At 44.5% G+C, this 18,188-nt stretch overlaps 1 protein-coding gene across 1 annotated transcript in view; it reads left to right on the top strand.

Moving 5' to 3' along the window:
* ADAMTS5 (ADAM metallopeptidase with thrombospondin type 1 motif 5) overlaps window positions 1–18,188 on the top strand; it is a 79,293-nt gene that overhangs the window by 26,351 nt on the left and 34,754 nt on the right. The window contains exon 3 of the mRNA XM_075263461.1: window positions 17,053–17,220. Within this exon, the coding sequence (XP_075119562.1) occupies window positions 17,053–17,220 (168 nt within the window). The remainder of the gene's footprint in view (window positions 1–17,052; window positions 17,221–18,188) is intronic.

The following is an 18,188-nucleotide window of genomic DNA, read 5'->3' as shown; positions in this document are numbered from 1 at the left end:
TGGGAGCGTGCTGTTCGGAACGGCTGATACGAACAGTGTTCGCTTATCTCTACTTATCAGTAGTATTCAGACTCCCATCTTGGTGGACTACTTACCAAACTTTGGTTGACTATTGTTATAGTTGCCATGCCAAGTCCAGAGATGGTTTAGTAAGAACTTTTGGGATTGTTGAGCAAATCTTGATCTTCTTTTTCCAAAATGGACAAGGATTTTGAAGATGTTGACCACTATAGGAATATTGGTGTAAATGGATTTCACCATTTCTCAAACTTGTAGAAGACAGAAATCCATATACATCACACTAAAGCCACCATTGCCCTGCTAATAGACATGAAATATAACTTCAGTACAACCAAATTTTCTCAGTGCTGGTAGACGACTTTTCATGTTAGGATTGATTATGCTTTTTGGTGACCACCAATAACTGGAACCTCCATTAACGCCTTTCAGGACTTTCAGGGCTAGTTCACAAGAGGATAGTGACCGCGTATTTTCGTCCTGATTTTGGGCGGGAAGCCACGTCAGAATAGGATCAAAATGCGCCTGCCGGTCGGAACCCATGACAGTCACGGCCTCCTGTTCCAGAGTAGGCCCAAATGAATGGGCCTAGTCCGGAGGGTGCTGTTGCGAAGCGAACGCGGCTTGATCAGTCGCAGAATCCGTCTGAAGAAAAGGGCAGCTCGCTTCTTTTCTGCGCAAGTGGGAACACACCACTAGCGCAAAAAAGAAAGATAGTGGACTACATAGACCTCTATTGTGAGGGGGCGGATTTTGAGGTCAAAATCCACCTCTACTTGCCCCGTGTGAACGAGCCCAAATAATGGTGGGATCTCTTCTTCTCAAACTTGGAAAGTTACATCACTGAAAGCTATATGTTCATTTCATCTTTAGGCTGGGATTACATGGTGACTTTGGCTTTGACTCCCATCTTGAGCCCAAAGATTATCATGATGGCCTGAGACTCCTTGACTGGTGTAAGTGAATGGAGTTGCATTGTGGCCCAGAAAGTTTTGGAACCGTAACTTCTGGTTACAAAAACAATGAGCACTTCTGATTTTTTTTTGCTATTAGAAGTCACAGACGGAGCACCCATGGGGTCACAATACAACTTCATTCAGTTAAATTAGTGAAAGAGTCACAGGGAGACACAGTGATCTTCGTTCGCATGTAGGAAGTTGCAACCAAAGTCGTAGCCCTAGTCTAATTCTTCCGTGGATAATTCCAAGTTCCAGAAATCAGTAAGGCTTGGTGATCCATTAGGGCTTTGACTAACTTCTAAAAAGCCGATTGTTCTTTTATGGTTAGAAAAATATGGACTATCGTGATGGAAATAGTAGACTAGACAAATCACCTAACAATGTGTAGTCTGGAGGCCATAGTGTTAACTACAGGTTGGAGACCACTCAGGTCAGTGAACAACATATATATCAGTGGTGTAACTACCGCCGTAGCAGCAGAGGCAGCTGCCACAGGGCCCGGGACATTAGGGGCCCGGTGACAGCCGCTACCGCAGCTATCATTATACTCAGGGGTCTTTTCAGACCCCCGAGTATAATGATTTGCAGCGCGGGAGAGGTAAGAAACATAAAAAACACTTACACTTAGTTACTTACCTCTCCACGATCCGGGCAGGCTTCGGTCTAGTCGTGTGACGTCTCATGTTCCCGGCCTGCGTTCCGGGTCATGTGACGTCTGACGTCATTGAAGAAGGACTACTTGGGAGGCCGACATCGTAGGAGCCGGGAGATAGATGAGTAACAGAGTTTTTTTTTATGTTTTTCTCCCCCTGGGTCTCCGATTATTATACTCTGGGGTCTGAAAAGACCCCAGAGTATACTAATTGTTTATGGGTGTCCACAGTGGGACATAATACTGTGTGCAGGGGCCACTATGGGGTACAATACTGTGTGCAGTGGCCACTATGGGGGATAATACTGTGTGCAGGAGCCACTATGGGGCATAATACTGTGTGCAGGGGCCACTATGGGACATAATACTGTGTGCAGGGGCCACTATGGGACATAATACTGTGTGCAGGGTCACTATGGGGGATAATACTGTGTGCAGGGACCACTATGGGGGATAATACTGTGTGCAGGGGCCACTATGGGTATAATACTGTGTGCAGGGGCCACTATGGGGTACAATACTGTGTGCAGGGACCACTATGGGGGATAATACTGTGTGCAGGAGCCACTATGGGGCATAATACTGTGTGCAGGGGCCACTATGGGACATAATACTGTGTGCAGGGGCCACTATGGGACATAATACTGTGTGCAGGGCCACTATGGGGGATAATACTGTGTGCAGGCGCCACTATGGGATATAATACTGTGTGCAGGGGCCACTATGGGGGATAATACTGTGTGGAGGGGCCACTATGGGGTATAATACTGTGTGCAGGGGTCACTATAGGGCATAATAGAGCACGTAGGAATGTTGGTCTTTGGCGCCTGTGTCGGTCGGGGGGGGGGGGGGGGAGCATGTCAAAAGATCGCCACAGGGCCCCGCCATTCCTAGTCACGCCACTGATATATATGAGCCCAGAGGTTTAGTTAGTTGGATCTGGGTGGACAAACCTCAAGTGCTAGGTTCTTTGTACAGTGTATTTTAATATAGGGCCATGGTGATGGGCAGAGTTGAGAAGGAGAGTCTAGCTTTGAGTCTATTCAGCCGTTTCACGGTATCATGTACAAAGCGCATGACTTTACAGAGTGATCATCACGTTGCAAAAAAAAAGAAAAAAAATAGGAAAAAGAAAATATTATTTCGTGTTCTTGGCAGGGAAAAAACAACACGAGGGAAACTGATTTTGAAACTGCCAACTTGAACTCTACGTCGAAATCTTTGCCAAATCAAAATAAAGTTTGCCTTTGAGTCTCGGTTCACGAGTTCAAACCACTTTAAATAGCCGTAGAATAATGTGTTATAAAGCTGTGTTTTCTCAATCTGATTAATCATTTCTCTCTGTAGCGGCCTGTAACCAATTAGGCAAGTTACATGTCCTCCAAGTCAACATCGGTGACCACTAAAGCGGTGGGTGGAGGGTCCGACTTAACTCGAGAGAACTTGCTGAATATTAGGATGGCAATAGACTGGCTAATACTGGGCGTATGAGTAATGTTGTGTTGTGATATGATGACGCCTGGTTTTTCCTTTACCTAAGGCCTCATGCACACAAGCTTGTTATGGCTCCATCCAAACTCTAAATTTTATGGAGTTCTATTACGTCACCCATAGACCTCCGCGGAACACAACCGCACTGTTGTATACTTATCTGATCGGACACCATATTGCTGAACTATTCCAGTACTGTTATGAAAAGCCAATTGCACATCACTTTAGTCGGAGAAGTTGTGCTAAAGAATAAATTTAGTTCTACAAAATGTATAAATTTATGTATACCATAAGGAACAAGGGCTACATACAGCTCTTGGAATTGTCTGAACCTATAAAAACTTGTCAAGTATACAGTACTTCTTATATGTAGTTGTTTAGACTGGGAGTAGTTGGTGGTGGAGCTGTAGACGTTGTAATGAGATCAGGGGCCTTATGTCTACGAGGGACCCAAAGCCTCCTCTCGCATTATAGAACTGTAGTGCTAATTGTATAATGGCAGACGGATGATCTATTCCATCAACTGAATGAACTCTTAACTTTTAACATATATCGATCCACAATGGAGTCATTGTACTCAGGATCAGGTGACAGCACTCATGGTTAGATGGGAGGGGGGTAGTTACACCAGGGCCCAAAGCTTCAAGTTATTTGCCTTAGAGTAATAGAAAATAGTAGGCTTTGTTTATGTTTTTCCATGCAAAATGTCAATTTTACTAAATTTTTGACTCGTGTGCCCTTAGATCCTATGGGATTGTGTCCTACAAACTGGAGACCAATGTTGTCCACAATAGTTGGAGAACGATATTATCAACTACTAGTTAATGGCTAATGTTGTCCCTTATCACTTGAAGGTTAGTCTAGTCCACAAAGAGTTGAAGGTCGAGGTTCCCCTCCACCAGTTGAAGGTCAATGCTAGCCAGTATCATTGGGAGGCCACATTTGTAAGTCAAGACCAATGATGACCTCTACATTTTGAAGACCAAAATTTTTTCCATTTGTTAAAGACCAATCTTGTTCCCCACCGGTCAGTGATCAATACCGTGCCCCATTAGTTGCAGAATAATATTGTGCCCCACCCGTTATCAAACAATGTTGTGGGTGACCAATTTTATGCCCCATCAGTCAGAGGCGAATTTTACCTTCCACCATCCAGAGACCAATGTTGTGTTCCACCAGTGGGTGACCAATTTTATGCCCCATCAGTCAGAGGCGAATTTTACCTTCCACCATCCAGAGACCAATGTTGTGTTCCACCAGTGGGTGACCAATTTTATGCCCCATCAGTCAGAGGCGAATTTTACCTTCCACCATCCAGAGACCAATGTTGTGTTCCACCAGTGGGTGACCAATTTTATGCCCCATCAGTCAGGGGTGAATTTTACCTTCCACCTTCCAGAGACCAATGTTGTGTTCCACCAGTGGGTGACCAATTTTATGCCCCATCAGTCAAAGGCGAATTTTACCTTCCACCATCCAGAGACCAATGTTGTCCACACCATTCAGGCACACATTTTATTCCCTACCATTGAGAGAACAGAGTTGTCCATACCAGCAGATAGCCAATATTGTAACTCACCGTTTAGAGACCAATGTTGTTTCCCACCAGTCAATGACTAATGTTGTCTGTCACCAGTTAGAGACCAAAGTTGCACCCCATCAATAAGAGACCAGCGCTGTCACTCACCAGTCGGAAATCGATGTTATCCCCTATTAGTTGTAGAATATTGAGTATTAGTGATCTACGACCAGAGCAATAACTCCCCTTAACATGTATCACCCAGTACTGAGAGGTCAGTGACATTTTTAGGGTGGTTTAGTAGTAAAAATAAGTTGGAATTTACCGATAAGGATTTTTCTACTGTTATTTATCACATTTGGGTTGGGTCGTTGATACGAAGGCCCTATCACTAGACCAGTGGGCGGTTTATTTTGGCAGTGTATCCATGTTATTATGAAAGGTAACAACTTTCTCATTGGATTCTTACATAGATCCTGGCACATAGACCTAGACGCTGACCGGTCATACATATGTTGTATATTCCGAGAGGACATAGGGATATTTCCAGACTCAGCAAACACTAAAACACAGACACTTTCTGACTTTCCCTGAACTTCCGCAGTTCTCTCCTTCCCCATCCTTCCTGCTGAGCTTGGGACCATTGATAGGCAGTGAGTGACATAACCTGGATCAGTGAGACTCTGGCATCTCGCCAATGGCTGTGGTCCTGAATAGTAGGGGATAATCAGCTACGGCAGGGAAGTCACTGTATGGCCGGGCCAGAGATAACAAATACACTGACTACATCCAGCCAGCAGGAAAGTGGAGAAAGTTGTTTTATTTCTATTGTACAGAGCAGGACCAAAGCATTGGCATGTGTAGAACGATCCTCGGTTTGGCCTGCCAAGACCAAAGACATAACACAACATGGCTCAAACTATTTGCAACCTAACAGCCAGCACTTATCGGCCTGGCACCGGGTGTTCTGCTGAACGCCTATTGTTCTGAACTGGAAATTGTTATTAGAAGAAGTTATAAAAGCGAATAATTAAAAATTCATTTCGTCGCAGATGGGCAGAATTGGACCATACCATGATCTCCACGCCAAGCTACCAATAATGAGCCATATAAAATATGGCATGTTTGTACAATGTATAAGGTGCCCATCTTATTAGCCTTATAGCACTCATACGTGACTACTCTCCTGAGCTGGTTGAGCGCTCCTCAGGGGAGTACACAAGGGGGCACTTTCTCAGTTAAAACTTCTACCTTTCTCATTTCCCAATTTTGCACAGACCCTTATTTTGGGTTTAGCACTGGACTGCTGCACCATGCTCAAAATACACCCTACTGGTGCCCCCACTGAGTACGGTACAATTTAGGAGCCACTAAGCTGCCACTATATTGTGCAGGGTACACTAAAGGAGCATTATACTGTATGCGGGCCTCTAAGGGAGAATCAAAGTATGCGGGGCCACTAAGGGTGCATTATATTGGGTGGTATACAATGAAGAGGACTGTGTGGGGGCACAAAGGGGAAGTGAGTGGACATAGGGGCAACACAAACAAATTTGGTTGTTGCCTGAATTGTTCCCTTTACAAATCCTACATATGCCCCTTGCAAACTATAATGAGCTAATCTATTTATTGTATCCCCATTGATTGGCTTATAAATATCTGAGTAGTGATTGCCCACTTGTGGTGGTGGGGGTAGGTAGCCTGAATTTTTGGTAGGTAGCCTGAACTATGCTAGTACAGCTTGTTGTTTATAGCACAGGCATCGCTATAGGGGGCGCAGAATTAGCAATTGCTGCTAGGCCCTAGAGCCTCAGGGGGGCCCAAAGGCCACTGTAGTATATAAGACAACACCAGTATTATAGAGGCCTGTTAAGTGGGGGCCGTTACGTATTTTGTATTGGCACGCCTCTGATGGGGGCGCTTGTTGGCACTGGTAACGGAGAAGCTATGACCGTCATTGTTGGGATTCGTACGGTATTTCTGGGCACTGTTGATGCTTCTTAAAAGTTTTGTATTGTTAACGTCCCTGTTAGCGATGACTGAATCTGTGAATATTACATTGGCATCGCACCGAGGGCTGAAGCTCGTATTATGGCGTTGAACAATAGAGAGAGCAATACTATAATCCATTATCTTATATGGGGAATTTTGGCTACGTCATCCAGTTTTGCCTATCTTTACCCAGCACAGAGTTAATACGGTTATCTTGGCATCCAGGAACCAAAGTTCAAGCTCCTGTGACAGCTTAGCGCAGAATACCGCCATATTGTCTTCTCTGAATTTTTTATTTTTTACCATTTCTCTCTAAATTTGATCTAATTCTTACACGTCTCACACAACAGGCGATGGCTTTCTATGTGCAGAGCAGATACGAGGCTGCCGACCATTTAAGGTGTCTCCTGGGGCTTTTCCCGTCCCGTCTGTGACATAAGGGATTTTTTATGGTCGGACTAAGATTCTATACGTGAAAGATGAGAGCACTTTACTTCTTCTCTAATTTGTTTGTAGAAAAGCTTTTAGGCCGGGGGTTTGGGTTTCACCCTCTTCAGATGGTGAATGATGGTCTCCTAATGTTTGTAGGGTCTCTTTCTTGTACTGTCAGGGTCAGGACGCAAGTCTAGTGAACTGCAATACACGGCCATACACGTTAGATCCAGACCCTCCGATGTCGGCCGGGACGGACTCGCCAACTAATGTCTATGGGAGATGTTGGAGGAGAAAAACCGCCATCAGAGGAGTCTACCCTCTAAACGTATTCTGCATTGGCCAAGCATGCATGTGTATGGAAGCTCACAAGGCTCAAAAGTTTGTTTTGGCCAACGGGTACATAATGGGACAGATTTATCAAACCCCTTTGCATAAATGATGCCAAAAATATACGCCAGGTTTGCTGGAATACATTGCAGTATAGGTGTATGGCCTAGGGGAGGAAGCTCCTGATAGATCAGGGATTATCAAGACTGGCGTACACTACACCAGTCTTGATACATCTCCCTATAAGTTCTCATCTGCCCGGACATATTATAGCTTTTTGTTGCATGGAGATGTAATAGGGCCGCCATAGAAGTACGTGGGGCCTTCCTTGCTCGTGGAGCCTGAGCTCTGATTGCTTGCCATGGGCAACAAAGACATCCAGCTTTGATAAATGAGGCCCGGGATTCCTTATTGAAGTTCTTTCACTGTATCTTGGACTTGTCTTCACACAGCCAATAATCTCAGCAGCTGTTTCCTTCTTAAAACAACATGTCACTCTTAAGGAAAAAAAAAATGGCCTAGTGTAGAGCTCGACCATCAGTTATCATGAGCTCCTCTACAAGTAATAGCTGGGTGACAACTACTATTGGTAGCCATTGCCTTGCCCATTATGGTTGTCACTAAATTGGTAACAGCCCTGTATGCTATTCCATCATTTTAGTAAGGCTAGGTTCACACTAGTGTCCGACTATAATCGGCACAAAGAGAAAAGTCCTGCAACGAGGAAGCGAAACCTGATGGCCACCATACATTGCCTTTGATTCCCAAGGGCCCCCATTATAGTCTATGGAGTTACTGATCTGCTGGTGTGTCAGTCTTTACTGCTCTCTGTCATTGTATTCATGAAACATAGTGAGAGTTGCATCCAGTAATGTCCAGGGAATGTATTAAGGCTGATGTTTTCTACACCAGATTAACTACCAGAATTATTAAGAGACTTTAGTGCCTCTTAGGTGAAAGTTATGTTAGCCAAGGACTGATGCAATTGTTAGCTATAACTCACTCCTATCTTGTTCAGCTCACTGTATTCAGAGACACCGACTATGGTGTAAAAACAACAAGCGGTGCATGTGTGGCGCAAACCAGGGCACAAAAGATCAGAGCTGAATTTGGATATTTGGCTCTGGACAAGCGGCAACCTACAACGACACTCTTCTCCAAAATCAGCTTCAAATTCAGCGTCAAAATCCTCATCTGTTTTTGACAAGCAGAAAAAATCTGCTTGAGGCTAAAGCCCCACATGGTGCCTTGCAGCGGGAAAAAACGTGGCGTGAACACATCGCGATTCTTCCTGCGCTTTGAACAGAAAGTTGATGGAGTTTTCCTCTGCGGAATTTCTATTACCATTATATCTACGGGAAAGTCGCTGGCGTTTCCGTAGATATAATGGACATGCTGCGATATTCAAAACCTGTTTTGGAAATCGCAGTGTGTCCGCAAAGTGGGGATGGGAATCGCATGAATCCCATCCACTTTGCAAGTACTGTAAAACGCCACGTGGCATTTCCGGCCCGTGGGGTCCCAGCCTTAGAGTCCATTCACACAGAGTTTGTTTTGGCGCTGATTTTGACACTGAATCTGCGTGGAAAAAAAAAACCTCCCATTGACTTTAATGGGTTCTTTTTTTTCCGAAATCCAACGGTAGTGTGAACCCTGCCTAAGCAGTGATCTTGAGTCCAATGAATTGTAAAGTCTACATGAGACTGGAACCTCCCTTTAAGTAGCTAACAGGCAATTTGTATTGTGCATTATCCAGATGTATAGATGGAGAAGATCTGGAGAATTTGACTATGATGTTGTCCCGTATAGATGTCTGTAGGCAGATTGAGAACAGATGTTTGGATGCTGAAAGCGTTCCCCCACTATGAAGCCTTCTCATTGTGCCTCAAGACCCAGGAATCTCCTTCAAGATCTCTAGATAAGGAATTTTAAAAGCCTCAGCGGTAATAGCCGGCATCAGCATTTCGTCTTGTTTACCAGTAATATACAGAGCACGACCATCCGGGGCTCTTCACAATTGTTTTTCGCTGTCACTCTCGTAAGTCATCCTTGTATATGGAGGATGGGGGTTGTAGGCGGTAAACGAAGAGCTGAGTCAGCGCTGTTCACATGGGAGTAGCCGGTGTCCATAGCAAATGCTTACAGTAACCCTTCATTATGTCATGTTATAATAACAGCGGTTACCGGAGCGTGAAATGAAGGCTAGCCTTATAGATGATGATCATATTCTAGTACAGCTGTCGGGGCAGTGCTTAAAGGGTTAATGGATATAGCATTTATCCTTTAGAGATTTTTTATTATAGTCTCTGCACATTATTGATATCCACGGCTCGTCTCAATAGGACATCTCAAGACTTCACATTAGCCCTTTAGGCCTGGTAAAGAGGGTCTTCCGCTCTGGAGGACTCAATGGGACCATATATCACATGGCAGTCCATAGAGTGATTAGGTGTTGCATGTAATACCAAATGTCTCCTGTAGTGGCCACTGCAGCTTCTCTTAGTGATCAGCAGAGGTTTCAGCTGCCGCGATCTGTATTTAGGGCCTTCCATGCTGAAAAAAAAACAAAAAAACATCCAACTCGAGTATATACTCGAGTATAAGCCAAATTTTTCAGCACAGTTTTCAGCAACTACTGCACCCAAAAACTCCGACCATTTTCATTTTTGAAATTTTCCAGTAGCTGCTGCATTTCCCCCCCTCGGCTTATACTCGAGTCAATAAGTTTTCCCAGTTTTTTGTGGTAAAATTAGGGGCCTCGGCTTATATTCGGGTCGGCTTATACTCGAGTATATACGGTGATCTTGCCATAGTTTCCACAGCTGATTTAGTCCCGGAGACTGTGACGTGAGACTCTCGCTGATCAGCTCCATTGTGGGTGAAACTACTCAGCGTGCAAACCCATATTGGAAAGCCAAAGCTCTGCTTCAGCTGTCCACTACAGGTTCCACAGGAAACCAGCCTTAGGCCTCATGCACACGAGCGTGTGCGCAGACAATGTGTTTGTCATGGCTAGCACACTCACCCATTCATTTCTATGGTGTGTATTTTCATGGTCCCTTGTATGGTGAACCAAGATCAAGACTCAGAACAGGTCCTATTCCTGTCTATGAGTGGGGCTGCAGAGGTATGGCCCATTCACGGGTCCGTGACCAGATTTAGGCCCCGAATTTTCAAGTTCTGCCCCTGAATACTGCATAAAAACAAACCCACAATATAAAAATTGAGAGTCTTCAGTAGTTGATACCTTATTTAATGATTGCAAGCTTTCGGGACTTCTTAGGTCTCTTCGTCGGGTACTTGCCTGACGAAGGGACCTAAGAAGTCCCAAAAGCTTGCAATCTGTCATCATTGTAGCCATTAAAAAAGGTATCAACTACTAAAGACTCTCATTTTTTTTTAATATTTCGTATCCACTGGCTAACATGGTACTAAGATACTTTTCCTTAACCCCACAATAGTAAGGGTCTTGCACTGCGGATTCCGAACACACGGCATGTCAATTAGAGATGAGCGAACACTGTTCGGATCAGCCGTTCCGAACAGCACGCTCCCATAGAAATGAATGGAAGCACCTGGCACGGCGACCGGCTGTGCTTCCATTCATTTCTATGGGAGCGTGCTGTTTGGAACGGCTGATCCGAACAGTGTTCGCTCATCTCTAATGTCAATTATTACCGCATGTTCTCCCCGGGTTGCGGTGCAAAGGTTGAAATCAGAGTCAGCCACCTGGGAATCGCAACTGGAAGCCATTGCAAAATCCACTTGTGTTCAGCAGTAAGTTACCGTGAGCCGGACCGATGCGAGATGTCAATCTGTAGCGGCCCCAAAGAGATGGGACCTAATTGCTAGGGGTACTTTAAAACAGACCCCCAGCCTAAAAAATTTCAAAAAGAGAAAGTGCAGCAAAGGTGCAACTTTATCCCAGTAAATTCCCCGCGCCTGGGCAAATAGCAAACACAGCTCAGCTACGTCTTATAACATTTCACACTCTGCTCTATCCAGGTTGTAGATTCCTGCAGATCCCGGCCCTTAGTTCTCTATTACGAAGCGACTAACGCTTGACTACGCCGAGATGTAATCCTATAACTGAGTTTCCCCTCTGAGCCACAAGTTCCTTTCTCAAGACGCTGTTCCATTTGAAGCCGCGCTTCGCACCAGGATCGGCTGCTCCTTTTCTTCCTCCTTTTAAGTGATGTTGTTCTACTTTCGTCTTTCGGCTGGTAAAATGAGTCAAAGGCACAAGTTAGACAATCTGAAATCAAAGCAGAATGTACAGCCAAGATATTAGGAAGTGCTTCAGACACAACACTATCTCCGCGCGGCGTTTGCTGTGGTTTGAGGCTTTTTTCCTCTCGTTTCTGCTGATCCATGTGAAAGTTCTTCCCAACAAACGGCTAAATTAAACAAGACTTTTATTTTGAAAGCTGCTGCTGGGATGATAACATGCAAAACGGAGAGGAAATCTGAGGTTACGGCCACATTCCTGGTTAACACCGTAGGGGAATCTAGAATTAACATGTGAGCAGGTGAGGAGCGGGATGAGAGCCATTCTCTTCTTTATCCTGGGTGTGCAAAACTGCTTTTGAAGACAGCGCCACACCTGTCCACAGGCTGTACCTGGTATTGCGGCAAAGCCCCATTCACTTAAATAGAGCTGCCATATCATAACTCATGGACAGGTGTAGATACTTATGTCTTAAAACAGCGCCACACCAATCTACAGGCTGTGCCTCGTATTGCAGCAAACCCCATTCACTTCAAAACAGCTGCAATATGTTAACTCATGGACAGGTGTATCTACTCATGTCTTAAAACAGTGCCACACCAATCTACAGGCTGTGCCTGGTACTGCAGCAAAGCCCCATTCACTGCAATATCATAACTCATGGACACGTGTATCTACTTATGTCTTAAAACAGTGCCACACCAACCTACAGGCTGTGCCTGGTACTGCGGCAAAGCCCCATTCACTGCAATATCATAACTCATGGACAGGTGTAGCTACTTATGTCTTAAAACAGTGCCACACCAATCTACAGGCTGTTCCTGGTATTGCAGCTATGCTCCATTCTCTTAAAATAAAGCAGTATTCCTAGGCATAACTCATGGACAGGTGTGGTTGCTTACGTACAAAACAGTGCCACGCCTATCTACAGGCTGTGCCTGGTACTGCAGCAAATCCCTATTCACTGCAATAGCATAAATCATGGACAGGTGTAGATGCTTATGTCTTAAAACAGTGCCGCACCAAACTACAGGCTGTTCCGGGTACTGCAGCAAAGTCCCATTCTCTTCAGTGGAACTGCAATATCATAATTAATGGACAGGTGTAGTGACTTATTTCTTAACACAGTGCCACACCTATATACAGGCTGTGCCTGGTACTGCAGCAAAGTCTCTCTACAGTGGAGCTAATTGTAATAAATCCCTGTGCATTTGTTGCGTTCCTTTTTGGGACATGACAAGCCCTCTTTTTGTGTTTTGATCACAAAATATACCAGTCATTCCTCTTTTTTGTAACATTTGTGCCCAAGTCACGTAAAATATGACTGGTAGCACGGCAAGTACAGGAGCAAATTGTCAGAATTGGCAAAATTATACAGGTCTGACAAAACGCCTGGGGTGACAAGTACATTCCCTCGTGTGAACTGACTACGCAACGCCTTAGGGGAGTATGTGATGATCAAACCCATTGTTTTACCAAAGATCAAATGTACAGTACCCTATTATATTTTGCAAGGGGGTCTTGACCACAATTGCTTACAGTCTTGGACAAACCCCTTCCCTTCAGGGTCATCCATGTCCTAGCTATATAGCGTGTAGGTATGTCCTTGGGTTCTGACCTTGGTGCCCTTGATGTGAACTGATCTCTATAGCTGCCATGTATGACTTGTGAGATACTGGTTGGGTTTAGTTGTGGTACATGAGTGGTGAAAAGTAAGACCACTCCATGGGTGGAGAACAGATGTTTGCTTGTTATACAGGTATAAATGCTTAAGAAAAGAGGTGAAGAAGGGAAGCGAGATCCACCAAGAACATGGCAAGTAGAAGAGTAGAGAATGTAGTCATTAGTTGGCCAAAGGATGAAGAATATCTGGGAAAGTAGACACCAACTTGGTTAAAAGCGAATGGATTTACTGACCTCATACACCTCCACCAGAAGACATTTTTTGTCTCTGAGTCTGACTCCAGGAAGTTGTCTATTACCAGCTAATTCTGGTGGTTTTCCTCCTTCTCCCCTGGGACATCATCAATGATATCCGTTTTCTTAACCTCACACTCGTCCACACTCACATACTAGACATGCCAGGACTGACGTCAGAGCCACTCACCCAGAAATGTTGTCACTGTGAGGCAATGGGGTTCACCAAAGTTACATAAATATAATAAAACTTATTAACGTCATTTTTAAGACAGCTTAATTCATGGAGACAAACCCAATGACAGTGACATGACACTATAACTCGAGGGCTACATTTCCTCTACATATGTAGATCATGGCTCGAGCAATTCTGTCTGCTGGGAAAGGTTTTATGAACGAAGGATCTGAGTATTTTTATAGGGGTTTTTATTGACTTAGTCAGTCATGGGATGGTGCGACAGTGGAAAAACATGGCCACGGGACTTGGGTGTCTTCTGCGGCCCCATAGGATTGGAAGTAGCAGGGAGAGGGGCACTTATACCTTGTCCTCTCAATAGGGGATAAGTGTTGGTCATGGGACAATCCTTTATAGGGGAAAAGTCTAACCATTGGATTCCCCAGCCATTAGGAGAATGGGGGGCTAAGAGTCCCTCTACGTCCTCCTTGTGGTGTCCATACTTGTGTGACCACCACTCATTGACTACTATGGAGCTTCTGGGACTGCAATAGAAATGAATGGAGCATTGGCACTTCGTTTACAGGATGGATCCAGGGAGACTTTGTACTCCTGATCTTGTGGATAGGTGCGGGTAAGAGGCAACCCCTTCATGACAATTTAGGCCAACTCAAAAATGTAGATCAATCGGGAAAGGCTCTATTCCAAAATCTGTATCCTTATGCCCCCTCTGAAAATGGGACCGCCATTGGTGCAGTTATCACCTCTGCACGCCCTATTGCTATTAGATATTACCTATCCAATTGGACAATAGAACTGATTTTTTTTCTTTTCTAACTTTTTTCATAAATATTATCCCAAAATGGCTTCTGAAGACCAAAGATTAGAAACCTAAGCTGAAGTTTTTTGGGCTCCCCTGTTTGGAGATATCCAACACTTGGAGAAGCTCGAGAGGGAACGGCATGTGTGTTTCTTAATTTAAGCTCCTTAAATTCTTAAGTCTGTGAAATGCAATCTACACACCACTTGATACTCACCGTGAATTTTCTAGTAAAGCCATGTTAATGTTGGCATTCGACGCTATGGAAAAAATCTTAGGTGACAAGAAGCAATTACGTAACTTTTACCGGGGGAATAAGCTCTGGGCAATTAGTGCTTTGAGCCGGTTGTTTAATTAAATAGTAAGTAGCGCACCTGCAATATGTCGCCGCTCTCAGACCTGTTTACTTTTTTATGCTACTTTGCTGTTAGTTTAATAGTTAAAGCTGAGCGCATTATAGCAGTTTATGCACAAGGTGTTATGTAACGACAGAGCGTCTTTGAGAAGCAGAGAAAATAGAGAAGAAAGTTCTAAGAGCCCTGCTGACGAAAGATGGAAAGCTATGTTAATGAACCCCCCCGAAACCTGGTTCATTACCGATAATTATGTCTACGGTACTATAATAATTGCTGACGGTACGATTTTATGATACACGTATAAAACTTTCTGTTGTGGGTGGTTAACAGAATTCCATCGTGTGACGGGTTGAAAGTATTGGTTGTCAATGATAAAGTCTATACAGATATTTATCCCGTTACAGTCGTAATCTTTAAGGGTGGCTTCCGGCTCCAATACTGTCTAGAGATGAGCGAGTACTATTCGAAACGGCCGTTTCGAATAGCACGCACCCATAGGAATGAATGGAATCGACCGGCATGCAGACTTTGCCTCCATTCATTCCTTTGCTGCGTCCATTCATTCCTATGGGTGCATGCTGCTCGAAACGGGAGTTTCGAATAGTACTCGCTCATCTTATGGGGCCCATAAAGTGTTTGTTCCCAATATTAGGACACCAATGCTATGCACAATATATTATAGTTAAGGGACCTGGTACAGATTTTGCATTGGGGTCCAGGAGTTTGATATTATACCCCTGCTAGATTTTTCTTCTGTGGACTTTCTGCGAAAAACACTGCTGTAAAATCTGCAATGCGTTTTTGCAGTAATTTCCGCAACATTTTTTTGTTGTGGCTCACTAGGTGGTATCTTAGCCTAAATAATGTTTGGCAATAGGACAGAGCTCTAAACTTTAAGAGGTATTGCAATCTTGAAAAGTAACAGCTAGGGTTGAGGGATCGGAAAAGACCAGATCCCGATCGGCGATCGAGTAAATTTCACGATCGCGATCGGGTTCCGATCCTGACTAAAAAAGATCGGGAACAGAATTCCGATCCCGATCGCTCAACCCTTACCTGCAACTTAACTCAACTTAACTGTAACTTACCTGCACAGAACTGCTGCCGCTCCCCGGAGCGCCGGGCCGTTGTTCTCTGTCCTCTCCTCTCTCATTCACAAGTTGGCAGAGTGCCGTGCACACCCCTTCCTCCCTAGGCTAGTGTTACTGACACTGGGAGTAGGTGGGGCTTGTTGTGGCTTAGAAGAGTGTGAGCAGGTACAGGGCGGGGAGATTCAGAGGGGAGGCGGGGGCGCGTAGGCACTCTGCCGGCGTTTGAATGAGAGAGAAGAGAAACGGACAGAGAACAATGGCCCGGAGCACCGTACACATCGGGAATGGAAGCGGCAGCGGTTCTGTGCAGGTAACCGGACAGCAGGGGGAAGCCTTCAATTTTTTGACTCCATGCTGTGTAGTGAATAGGATCGTTTTTAAAATCCGATTTTCGATCATTAAAAAATCCCATTGACTTGCATTAGGATCGGAATTGGGATCGGGTTCGGATGGAAAATGATCAGAAATCGGATTTTAAAAACGATCCTGAAATCTCAAGATCGGCTGAACCCTAGTAACAGCATATTGCTAGTTGCCCTCAAACTTTCATATGGAACACAAGAAAGCGTCCATTGTCTCACCTGAGTATCTATAGAAGTAGGAGGTTTGTTTTTGCAGGGTCACAAGCTGTAGACAGAGGATTAACTTGAAGAACCCGCACCCCGATATAAATCTATCTTAGAACAGGTACGGCGCAGTCCGTCATACTGGCATCTTCTTATGTGATAGAGAGGATTTTGGGCGTTCTTAGAAGTTGGCTTGGGGCAACTGCTACCTCTGCTACATCTCCTGGTATGGATCCAGGTTAACAGATTGATGGTGCTGATATGGCCACTATCCCATGGTCCGGGACGGGTCCAGAAATTTGTATAATAATATATTCCTTGTGGGCATTGCATTATACATAAGCGCACAAATACACCCTCAACTTTATATACATTAGTATGACAGATCTTCTAGCCAGAGTTTCTTCATGGAAAATATCTGTAGGTGTCTGCTCATGAAGACGTAACCGCAGCCTTCATACCGCTCTCTGTAATACATTCCATCCATATGTTTTCTCCATTTACAGGACATCTCCTTGGGCTTTCCCATGATGACTCGAAATTCTGCGAGGAAAACTTTGGCTCCCTGGAAGATAAACGTCTTATGTCATCTGTTCTAACAAGCATCGATGCCTCCAAACCGTGGTCAAAGTGCACCTCAGCGACAATCACTGATTTTTTGGACGACGGCCATGGTAAGTGCCTCGAAGTGCGCAAACTGTCAAGAATATTCCATAATTTTAATCACTGACAGTTATGAAGTCAGGCGGCAATTTATTACTTTGGAAGTCCTTCCTATGGTAAATGCTAATGGTGCTGGGTCAGGGACATTATCCGTCTGCGAAATGGGAGATAAAATGTGTTAAACACATTCTAATGGATGAAAAGTGACAAAAGTTCTTAACCGGGAAAAGGGATCCTGACACTTCATTAAAAATTAAAGTGGTCCGGTTTTGCTTGACTCCCTAAAACAGGGGTGAAGAAGAGAAAGTTGGCAGGTGCAAAGGGGCTTGTAAAGGGGCCCGCTGACAGCTTAAAGTGGTTCCAACTGGGAATTGTTAAGAGCGATGCTCTATGAAGAGTCACAGGAGACCAAGAGGCCAATATAATGCTATTGTACAAAGTCCCAATAGGAGCGGGTGTCAGTGACATCTTAAAAGGAGATTTCTAGTGGTGGAGGAATGTATGGGGAATTGTCGGAGACCAAATGGCCAATATGTTGCTGTTGTACATAGTCCTAGTAGCTATGGATGCCAATGATACCTTAAAATGGGCTTCCTACTGGTAGATTGTTAGAGAGATTAATGGAGGTGCTCTATGAAGAGTCATCGGAGACCAAAGGGCCAATATGTTGCTGTTGTACATAGTCCTAGTAGCTATGGATGCCAACGACACCTTAAAATGGGCTTCCTACTGGTGGATTGTTAGAGAGATTAATGGAGGTGCTCTATGAAGAGTCATCGGAGACCAAAGGGCCAATATAGTGCTGTTGTACCTAATCCTGGTAGGTAAGGGGACCCAATGATATCTTAAAAAGATCTTCCTACTGGTGGACTATTAGAGAGGTGATCTAGGAAGACCCAGCAAAGATCAAGGCCCCAATATAATGCTCTTTTATCTAGTTCCATTAGGTAAGGTGGCCCAATGACACCCTTAAAGGAAC

Source organism: Leptodactylus fuscus, chromosome 2 (assembly GCF_031893055.1).
Source record: "Leptodactylus fuscus isolate aLepFus1 chromosome 2, aLepFus1.hap2, whole genome shotgun sequence".
Classification (NCBI taxonomy): Eukaryota; Metazoa; Chordata; class Amphibia; order Anura; family Leptodactylidae; genus Leptodactylus; species Leptodactylus fuscus.
Note: the sequence above shows the minus strand (reverse complement) of the source record. Positions and strands in the feature narration are given on the sequence as shown.